The 11,339-nt window shown below is 59.5% G+C and overlaps 1 protein-coding gene across 3 annotated transcripts in view; it reads right to left on the bottom strand.

The window, feature by feature from the left end:
* The window catches only part of GAK (cyclin G associated kinase), an 85,849-nt gene that overhangs the window by 57,638 nt on the left and 16,872 nt on the right, over positions 1 to 11,339 (bottom strand). For 2 of the 3 annotated variants that reach the window (XM_011970892.1, XM_011970893.1), the window contains exon 2: positions 1,046 to 1,188. In XM_011970892.1, the coding sequence (XP_011826282.1) occupies positions 1,046 to 1,188 (143 nt within the window). Of the gene's footprint in view, positions 1 to 1,045; positions 1,189 to 8,839; positions 8,955 to 9,725; positions 9,786 to 10,590; positions 10,653 to 11,339 lie in introns of all 3 variants that reach the window. The other variant, XM_011970891.1, reaches the window with a different exon arrangement.

The raw sequence follows: 11,339 nt of genomic DNA, 5'->3' as shown, positions 1-11,339 counted from the left end.
AGCCCCGGCCCAGAAGCACCTGTGTGATGGTGTGGTGGGCAGGAATGGAGCGCAGGCCCGGCCCCGGCCCAGAAGCACCTGTGTGGCGGTGTGGTGGGCAGGAATGGAGCGCGGGCCCAGCCCCGGCCCAGAAGCACTGGTGTGGTAGTGGTGTGGTAGGCAGGGCGGCCCTGTTACATGTAGCCAGTGGCTCATGCCCACATCACAGCAACCCCCGGATGCCACGCCTCAGAGAAACCTGTGATGATAGCAGAGATGGGCAGGGGAGTCTGCCCATGAACAGAATGGGAGGTGCAGTGGGGGGACAGTCAGGAAGTGCAGAGAGCTCCCCTCAAGCTGAGCAGGTAAGGGGTCCAGCCCCCCATCCCAGCGCCTGTGACAGGGCCAAACAGAGGAGCGCCGGGCTTCCTCCTGGCTCCAAGAGGCCAAACCAGGGAGGGACTGCGGAGTGCAGGACTGCCCAGGGGCCAAGGAAGGCGCACGGGGTGAGCAGGAGTTGGGGGCCTGGGCCAACACCTCTGGGGGGCTGAGGAAGGGGCAGGGGCTGAGCAGGAAGGGGGGCCTGAAGCGACACCACTGGGAGACTGAGAAAGGAGCGTAGGGTGAGCAGGAATGGGAGGCCTGAACTGACACCACTGGGGGACTGAGGAAGGAGCGTAGGGTGAGCAGGAATGGGGGGCCTGAAGTGACACCACTGGCGAGCACCCTTGTCCGCAGCTCCCCACGGAGAACGGAGTGAGCAAGCGCCCAGCATGGGGACCTGGAATTCCAGACAGAAGCTCCAGGCTGTGAGCACCCCCGGCTGCGAGTGAAGGCCCCCAGCACAGAGGCGGGGCCATCCCCTCTGTTGGCAAAGGCCTGTGAGACAGACGGAAATTTCCTTCAGGGCTGGAAAGGCGACGTTTCTGGAAGATCCGCTTCCACCGTTGGGAGGCTCACACACATCTTGTAGGTGAGATGCTGCAGCTCACCTGCTCTCACCCCCGCATCCTAACCAAGCGGGAACCCCCAGAGGCTGTGAGCCGCGTGTGGAGGGAGCCGCTACCTTGAGGTCCCTGTGGATGATGGGCGGCTTCTGCCGGTGCATGTGCTGCACGGCACGGCACGTCTGGTAGAAGATCTTCAGAACCGTGTCGCACGACAGGGGACCTCGAGACTCCATTTTCTTCAAAAATTCCACCAGCTGCCCTAAAAGAGAATGAAACTCACATGGAGACAGGAGAACAGGGTCTGGAGGCAGGGAACCTAACGCTGTTTCACTTGGACTTCCCAAAACTAAATGGAAAGGAAAATTCTAACTTTTCACACCTGAGTAACAAAAGGACCAGCGGTGACTCCCTTTGACCTTTTCTGCCTGGCAGATGGGAAATTGCCTGACTGCAGGTCTGGTCTTCATTTGCAACTTTGTAACTTCAACCTTGCCTCCAATCTGATTCCTAATCAATCAGATGTTTGCACAGGAGTGTGACCTTCTGGTTGGCTGCTTTCTGCAACCATCAGGCTGATGGCAGGTTACCACTTCGTTTACATGAGGTGAGCACGAAGTGGCCAGTGGGAAACCTCTGGGGGTATTTGGACCCGAGAAAATTCTGCATCTAGGCCCTTGAGCCGCTGCTCGGGCCACCCCCACGCTGTTGAGTGTACTTTCATTTTCAATAAATCCCTGCTTCCATTCTTTTTTTTTTTTTTTTTTGAGACGGAGTCTGGCTCTGTCGCCCAGGCTGGAGTGCAGTGGTGCGATCTCGGCTCACTGCAAGCTCCGCCTCCCGGGTTCACGCCATTCTCCTGCCTCAGTCTCCCGAGTAGCTGGGACTACAGGCGCCCGCCACCGCGCCCGGCTAATTTTTTGTATTTTTAGTAGAGACGGAGTTTCACCGTGGTCTCGGTCTCCTGACCTTGTGATCCGCCCGCCTTGGCCTCCCAAAGTGCTGGGATTACAGGCGTGAGCCACCGCGCCCGGCCCATGCTTCCATTCTTTTGTTGCTTCATTCTTTGTTTGGCTGGACGTTTTGCCCAATTTGTTCAAAACGCCAAGAACCTGGACAACTTGCAGTCACCACCCTCTCCTGTTAACATCACCATGGAGCTATCAGTGCTCTGCCCTCCCTGGCCCCAGGCCACGCTACGGACTCCGCCACGCCAGGCCACGCTACGGACTCTGCCATGCTACGGACTCCACCACCCCCAGGTCACGTTACAGACTCTGCCACCCCCCAGGCCACGTTGCGGACTGTGCCATGCCAGGCCACGCTTCAGGCTCCGCCACACCCCAGGCCACATTAGACACTCTGCCACGCTGGGCCATGTTACAGACTGCGCCACGCTGGGCCACATAGCCTTTTCCAGCCACAGCCCCAGTCGAGCTCACCCTGAGTGCCGCTCCCACCTTTCCTTCAGCTGCTGCAGAAAGGGCTGCGGGTATGAGGATGCCCACCACAGCCCCGTGTGGGACCACCACCCAGCAGCAGGGGTGGGCCTGGAGCAGCCCCACAGTCAAGTCACAGAGCAGAGGCCAGGGGGCAAGACGCCCAAGCGCCACCAAAGCAACAACCACATCGGCGTCCCAGCAGCTGAGCCTGCGAGCCGTGAACGTGAGAACCACATGGGTGTCCCGGCAGCCGAGTCTGCGAGCCGTGAACGTGAGAACCACATCAGCGTCCCGGCAGCCGAGTCTGCGAGTCGTTAACATGAGAACTACATCTGCGTCCTGGCAACCGAGCCAGGCGTGTCATTAACATGGACACAGAGAGAGATGAGTACAAATACACAAGTGCTCAAACCTCTAAGTGAACACTCCGTGTCCTTAGATGACAAATGATCATTCTCACATTCACACAGTCTCAATGCCTGCACGCGGCCCACACCCCAGGGAGCCTGTCCTGCCGTGGCTGGCACCTTCCAGGTACCCCTGCCCTGGCCCAACCAGGAAACCAGGGGTGTGGAGCCGGGATGCATGCAGGGCTGAGGACCTGCTGGGGACCAGAGCATTCACACTACCAGTCACCCCAGCACCCCACGTGGCCCCCACAGATGCGCAGACCCAACCCATCCTGCTCCTACCCTGATCTTACCCTGGGTCTTGCCCATCTCAATTGGCCACAGCCCACGTGTGGCATCACCCTGGAGCCTCTGCATCCTGTGCTCCATCTCTTCAGCCCCAAGCTCCTGCCTCTGCTCTCTACCCTCTGCTCATCCCACTCCACGCCCCGAAGTCCACCACCCACGCAGCCCCAGAGCCAAGGCCAGCGCCACCACCCACGGAACCCGCACCCAGGGTCTCCCCCACGCTGCCAGAGCTTGTGTCCCCAGCCACACGGGCCTCCCTTCCTCCCGGCCTCAGGACCCCTCGCACGCTGCTTCTGCGGCCAGGATGCCTCCCAGACGGCCCCTTCCGCTCACCTCCCAGGGAACCAACTCTGCTCAAACCACCTAAACATGCACCCTTCTCCTGGGACTCATTCTCCCCCTGGCTCTTTGAGCCACCCAGCAATCTGGCGTAGGCATGGATCAGCTGTGTCTGGTGAGTCACTGAGCCCCTGGTGCCTGCGCACAGCAGAGCGTGCAGCCGACTCAATCCCACTGACAACGAAGGCACGGCGTGAGAGCAGGTTGGGACCCGCCACAGCTCGGGCTGGGCGACGCTGGAATCGACTCACACACCGGACCCGCCTGCGTGCCCCCAGCAGAGCCCAGCACTGCCCCCGCCTGCCATGGAGTCTCCAGGCACCCAGCTGAGGGGCCTCCCACTCCCCCAGCTCGGCCGGCCCTGGCCCTCAACCCCAGGTGAAAGCCCTCCCAGCCCCCACCACAGCTCCCTCAAAAGCTTTGTGCTGACCCTCAGAGAAACGGGGGGGCTCTCAGGAAAAATGAGGGGCACCCACGGGAGGAACAGGCTGCTTAGAAAGAGAGGAACAGACCCGGGAGAGGCGAGGCCAGGCCGGGGAGTCAGAACGGGGTGGGCTGCCCTCTACGCTGGCTCCAACACCATGGATGGGCGAGTCCGTGTCCGCGGTAACTGGCCTCCCTGTTCAGTGCCTCATTCTCAGTGAGAATAAATGGGGTTTTCAAAACTAAAAATTCTGTATGTGGCCGAGTGGGGAACGGCTACGTGGCTCTTCCCTGAGAGTGCGCTGGAGGGGCTGCCTCATGCGAGGGGCCGGGCACATCCCCGGAGTCCGACCTCCAGGCCTCTAGCGAGCCCTGTACCTGCAGCTGCACGGGGGAGCCCACGTCCCTCCCGCTTCTCAGAGATGCCTCGGCTCTCCCCTGGCACAGCTGTGCCATCCACAGAGCCCTGCGGCTCAGCTCTCCAGCCGCACACGCTGCTCCAGACAGGGAGTCCTTGGGAGTGTGCCGGCAGGGTGCGCAGGTGTTAGTTTGCCTCATGTATTTATGACTCGAGGGGCTGGGCCCGACCCCTCTCCTTCCCACACTTCCCCACGCAGGAGCAGCGCTGAGCCGCTGGCTCCGGCCCCACCCCCGCCACTCCCTTACGCACACTATCCTGGGAACACACTGGATACCAAGCAGCTTCAGTTCTCACACATGTCCTGCTCAAGCTTTCCAAAGCCGGGATGTCTAGAGCCAAGATTTACCCCTTGCAAAGGCTTTCTGCTCTCCCAAATGACGAGCAAGGGACATAAACAGAAAAACATCCATCACTAGACCAACAGGAAGCCCCATCTGGCCTTTATTCAAGTTGCCCCAGGTGCGCTGGGCAGAGGGTGGGGCAAGGCTCACACAGCAGGCAGGCTGCAGCCCCAGGAAGAAGCCCACGGGCCTCGAACAGAAGGCGCAGTGATGCATCCACACCAGGAAAACCAAGCAGCCTTCTGGATGGCACAAAGCGACCGCGCTGTGTGGAAAGACACCTGAGCAGGGCGCTCTCACCAGCAATCTCAGCACCTCAGGAGGCCTCAGCGGGAGGATCACTTGAGCCCAGGAGTTCAAGACCAGCCTGGGCAACACAGTGAGACACCATCTCTACGAAAATACAAAATTTAGCCAGGCACAGTGGCCAACACCTGTAATCCCAGTGCTACAGGAGGTCAAGATGGGCGGATTGCTTGAGCTCATGCGTTCAAGACCAGCCTGGCAACATGGTGAGACTCTGTCTCTAAGAAAAATTTACTCTTTAAAATTAGCTGGGCATGGTGGTGCACGCCTATAGTCCCAGCTACTCCAGAGGCTAAGGCGGGAGGATCGCTTGAGCCCAGGAGTTTGAAGCTACAGTGAGCTATGAACCATTGCACTCCAGCTTGGGCAACAGAGCAAGACCCTGTCTCCAAAAAAAACATGCCTGATAACGGTAAATTTTTAAAAAGGAAAATTATATAAAGTAAAATCCCAGTTTTATAAGCACCCATACAACTCTGGGTTGTTGTTGGGTTTTTCTTTTTTTTGAGATGGAGTCTTGCTCTGTCACTCAGGCTGGAGTGCAGTGGCATGATCTTGGCTCACTGCAACCTCCGCCTCCCGGGTTCAAGCAACTCTCCTGCCTCAGCCTCCCGAGTAGCTGGGATTACAGGCAGCCGCTACCATGCCTGGCTAATTTTTGTATTTTTACAATACAAAAGAGACAGGGTTTCGCCATGCTGGTCAGGCTGGTCTCGAACTCCTGGACTCAAGTGATCCACCCACCTCAGCCTCCCAAAGTGCTGGGATTACAGGTGTGAGCCACCACGCCTGGCCTAACTCTGTGTTATTGGTATTTTGTCAGTGAGCACGTATTCTTTTATAATGAAAACTGACAACGAGTAACACCACGAGCGGGAGGCCCTATGGTGTGACGCGTGCACTGGAGGAATCTGCATCCCGCCGGTTTCAGCACCTCCCAGCTCTGTGGGAGGCCCTGGAAGCACAGCCCAGGAGCTGGTGTCCAAGCCCAGGGACATCCAGAGAAAAAAGTGCCATGGACAACAGAGACTGACAGACAGACACCTCAACCGACCACACAAAGCAGCCTTGACGAGGCCTTGGTGTACGCACAGGAAGGGCTGGGGGTGGTGTGTCAGGGACGGGGGAGACAGCCCAGCACAGACTGCATGGACGCACGGGAGGGGCTGGGAGCGACATGTCAGGGGCGGGGGCTGTCCCAGCACAGACTGCATGGACGCACGGGAGGGGCTGGGAGCGACGTGTCAGGGACGGGGGAGACAGCCCAGCACAGACTGCATGTACGCACGGGAGGGGCTGGGAGTGACGTGTCAGGGACGGGGGACACAGCCCAGCACAGACTGCATGGACGCACGGGACGGGCTGGGAGCGACATGTCAGGGACGGGGGAGACAGCCCAGCATGGACTGCAAGGACGCACGGAAGGGGCTGGGAGCGACATGTCAGGGACGGGGGAGACAGCCCAGCATGGACTGCAAGGACGCACGGGAGGCGCTGGGAGCGACATGTCAGGGACGGGGGAGACGGCCCAGCATGGACTGCAAGGACGCACGGGAGGGGCTGGGAGCGGCGTGTCAGGGACCAGGGAAACAGGGATGGGGGAAACAGGGACAGGAAGGACCCAGCACAGATGACACAGCACAGCCTCACCAAATCGCGAGGACCTTCTCAGGCGCACAAACAGCGGTGGCCGTCATGGAATTTCTCTCAGGCTGTATAAGGTTATGAGACTTTCTGGTCTTGATGTCTGGGACTTTTTTTTAAATGGTTAGAAAGGAGAGAGGGAAAGCCGCCGTGGGACACGCTCAAGTCTGGGGAACCCCACGAGCAGGAAGTGGACAGTGGATGCCCCCTGTGCTGCCTTCAAATTTTGCCCAGGTTTGACGTTGCAGAACACAATGTTGAGAAACATGAGTGGCACATCCCCACAGTGTCAGCTGAGGAACTGAGGCTACCTGGCAGCATCTCCTCAGCCGTCAGGCGGCTCTGACCGCCTCCCACCCCCGAGACTTCTCGGCCACGACAAGCACCCATTCGCCACCCACATCAGGACAACCCTGGCAACAGGCGCTGGAGGGCCGCAGAGGGGCCTGGGCCAGCTACCAGGCGTGGCACCAAGGAAGGGCCAGGTGGGGCCCCCAGGCAGAGGAGCATGGGCAGAGCCAGGGGCCCGCAGGCAGTCAGGTCTCACCCAGCTCCGCCCAGGCACAGCTGCAGAGAGGAGACCCTGCCCGACAGGGCACTCACAGGTGCAGTCGATACGTCCAAGCAGCTCACACCCCACAGCCCACCCTCCCTCACTCAGCGCAGGGCAGCAGCTCACACCCCACAGTCCACCCTCCCTCACTCAGCGCAGGGCAGCAGCTCACACCCCACAGTCCACCCTCCCTCACTCAGCGCAGGGCAGCAGCTCACACCCCACAGTCCACCCTCCCTCACTCAGCGCAGGGCTACCCCAGCATAGCACAGGGACACCTTCCCTCGGCAGTACAGAGCCCCTCCGGCTACGCGCAGTCCTCTCTCAAGCTCAGGGCCCCCCAACTAAATGCAGGCCCCCCACAAAGCAAGGGTCCCCCACCCTGCTAAGCGCAGTCCCCCCTCCATTAAGCTCAGGGCCTCCTGACTAAATGCAAGCTCCCCACAAAAGGTCCCCCCACCCCTACTAAGTGCAGTCCCCGCTCCACGAAGCTCAGGGCCCTGCTCAGTGCGGGGGTCCCCCCTCAGCTCAGAACCCCCCTGCTCGCCCTCCATTTCTGGACACACGCCCCTCCTGCCAAACCCTCCGCTAACCTGCTGCCTCATCCCTACCTGTCCCCTCAGGCCTGCGCCAGTCCGCATGCAGGAACAGCTCCTCCTGGCGGCTGAGCAGGGGCTGGCTTTGGACGACAGCTCTCACGCAACTACAGGTGCCCTCTCCACAGGCTTCCCTCTGTGGGGTTCCCTGCCCCTGTCTCTCCTGCTGCTCCCAGCTTCTCCTGTCCCCACTCTCCCTGCCTGGGTGACAGATGCAGGGGAGCCACCGGTGTCACTACCCCTCAGTGGCCAGGCCGCAGCTCTCAGGCCTCCCCGAGTGTCCAACTTCCCCTCGCCACCTGGCCCAGGAGCTCTGGAGGGCACCGGCACGAGGCAGGGGCTGGGGGTGGAGCCGCCCTCCCAGGCACAGGTCTTGATTCGCCTTTGCAGACACAGCCTGAAGCTCAGCAAGGCTAGGCCAGGTCTCAGGCCAGTCAACGTGGGCTCCAGTGACACCAACACAACATCCCCCGCAGTCACTCACACAGCCCACTCGGCCCCTAGGACTCTCCGAAAGCACCACCCCAGTTCGCTGGCCCCTCTTCCTGTCCTGCCCAACGGACCACGAAGTCGTTCTGCCATCTTCCTGGGCTCAACCCTCATGAGGTCGGGCACCCACAGAGGGACCTGGAGTTGTCCACCTCTGCAGCCTCTCCTCTCCTCGCCAAGACCCCAGAGCCCCTGACGAGGACAGACAGCAGCACTCCTCCACCCCTGCTGAACGCCACTCACGGAAGGCCACTGCGCTCCACCCGCCTGGGAACCCAGAGCCCTGAGAAGGACAGACACTCCTCCACCCTGCTCAACGCTGCTCACGGAAGGCCACCATGCTCCACCCCGTGCTGCCATTGGAGACGGGCAGGATGGGAGCCCGGCTCTCTGGCTGCCCGCAGCTCTGCGAGGAGACAACACAGGGGGCCCACCCAGATGGTGGGAGCTCACGGGGCATCCGCGTGGGCCTCTCACAGAACTCCTGTTAGCTGCCCGCGCTTCCCGCTAAGACCAACACAGCTTGAGAGAAGGTGCTCGGCATGTCTCACAGCCGTGTGGCCGGGTCAGGAGGCACCAGGCCGGCCTCCGCTGGGTCAGGAGGCACCAGGCCGGCCTCCGCTGGGTTAGAAGCACCAAGGCAGCCTTCACAAGACGTTACCTTTACAGAGCTCTGTGAGCAGGAGGAACTCAGCCTGCCCCGTGTCCGACTCCTCTTTTCCTATGGATGCTGCAGAACAAAACTGTACGATGTTCGGGTGGCCGGAAAGCTTTTTCTGCAGTTGTCTTGTTAAAGGAGAATGTGCAGAACCATGTACACAGTTCCGTGTGCTTAAAAATAAATGCACACAATATTAAGACACTGAAGTCAGAATACTTGAATCGAACCCCCTTACAATTTTAGATGTCAAAGCGGAAGATGAGGGAGAGAGTGGTGGATGACCACAAGCACAAGAAAGGCAGACAGAGACAGGAGAAGCCGCAGGAGAGGGCAGGGACAAAGGCAGGCACGCCGGCCACACACACCTGACCACAGCGACACCAAAGCCCATCCCGTGCCCAGCAGGCGGAGGCAGGGCCCTCAGGGGCTGTGCGCAGGGAGGCTGCGGAGCGGCCGTGTCCACCTGAACCCGCACTCAGGCAGTCAGCGGGCTCTCTGAGTGAACAGAGCTAGGAGCGGAAACACAAGCAGTCTGAGGGCAGTCACCGGCCCATCCCCTGCGGTGACCTGCCCATCCCCTGCGGTGACCAGCCCATCCCCTGCGGTGACCGGCCCATCACTGGGCAGGGAGACCTCTTGGATAGGAACAACTCCATTCCCAACACTTCTGAAACTTTTGACTACTACCCTGGCAGTAAGAAACAGAAAAAACCTGCTTCTTACTAGAAGTCGCCTACAGATAAGTTTGGTAAAAGCAAAAAGCCGATTTTAACACATGAAAGACAGTGTCACAGAGTAGCCTCTTGGTCACTGGCGGCCACGGCTTGACACAGGCCTGTGCCTGCCAAAGCCATTGTGCTGGCTCCTGGTTCCAGGAAAAGGATACCATGAAGCAAACTTCTTGAATGATGGCTCTGTTCTTTTCCTCTTCATTGGATAATAGCCTCTGTATCAGGAAACAGCACACACAAAAGATAAAAAAAAGTTTACCTTCCCACTTCACCCGATGCGTCATCTCAGACATAAGCAGGCGAGAGAGCAATGCAATGCGTCCAATACAGCTCCCCCTGTTTCATGCATTTCCACCTTTGACCCAAGTAAAAACATGACAGGGGATCAAGACCCTCGAAAGATCTTTGTGATCCAAGGACACAAGAAAAGGCAAAAACGGGAGCCTTTCCTCCAAACAGGCCAGAGTAAAATGAGACAGACAAGAAGGCAGAGCGGAGACGCTCTGCAGACACGGGGGCGGCATGCGTGCACACCGCCAGAACAGGCCCACTTGTGCCCGCTCTCAAAGGGGGGCCACCCTGGTGCCCAGCATGGTGACAGCACATGGGACCTTCTTACGTCTCAGGCCAAAACCACACGGTACAGACCCTCCCACAGTGACCCCTATTTACAGACATGCTGTCAACACATATTTCTTACAAGCAGCTTTTAAACTCCTTGTATTCATAGAGCCCTTATTTTGGCACATGGAGGCCCAGACCTCACCGTGAGGTCACCCCCAGCACAGCCCCCTCCACACGGCAGGCAGGGCCCACAGGAGTGCGAAGCCCAAAGCCGGAGACCAAGGCTCCTGCAGCACCCAAGACTGCTGAGCTTCAGCCGAAGTAAAAGGGACAAGTATGTCCGGGCTGTAAAAGGAAACAAAGTAAGTAACAGGGACGCATCCCTGAAAACACTGTCACCAGAGAGTTCCCTTACATCCGTCAAACAACCAGAGAAGGTGTTAAATGGTTCATTACCTTTAATGCATACTCTCTGCCACTCCCCACATCTTGAGCTTCATACACAAATGCAAACCCTCCTGAAAATTAAAAAGACTTGTCAGTTTAACGCTACGATTTTATTTAACATACTAGGCTTAAAAAATACCTTCACTAAGTAAAATACAAATTGACTTGTGGCTGTGGCCAGCAGTTTTCTACAAAACACAACGGCCCCAGCGTACACGCCTCCCCCCAACACGGCCCCAATGTGCACAGCCCCACACACACAGCCCCAGTGTGCACGGCCCCAGCATGCACAGCCCCACACACACAACCCCAGCGTGCACAGCCCCACACACACAGCCCCACTGTACACGGTCCCCCCCACAACAGGCCCAGCGTACACAGCCCCCCACACATGGCCCCAGCGTACACGCCCCCCCTACGGCCCCAGCGTACACGGCCCCCCACACATGGCCCCAGTGTACATGCCCCCACCCCCACAGCCCCAACGTACACGGCCCCAGCGTACATGGCCCACACACACGGCCCCAGCGTGCACAGCTCCACACGTACAGCCCCAGCGTGCATAGCCCCACACACACAACCCCAGCATGCACAGCCCCAGTGTGCACGGCCCCAGCGTGCACAGCTCCCTCCGACACGGCCCCAGCATGCACAGCCCCACACACACGGCCCCAGCGTGCACGGCCCCACACACACAACCCCAGCGTGCACGGCCCCACACACACAACCCCAGCGTACACGGCCCCAGCGTGCACGGC

Source organism: Mandrillus leucophaeus, unplaced genomic scaffold, assembly GCF_000951045.1.
Source record: "Mandrillus leucophaeus isolate KB7577 unplaced genomic scaffold, Mleu.le_1.0 Scaffold98, whole genome shotgun sequence".
NCBI lineage: Eukaryota > Metazoa > Chordata > Mammalia > Primates > Cercopithecidae > Mandrillus > Mandrillus leucophaeus.
This window is presented reverse-complemented; position numbering and strand designations above follow the sequence as displayed.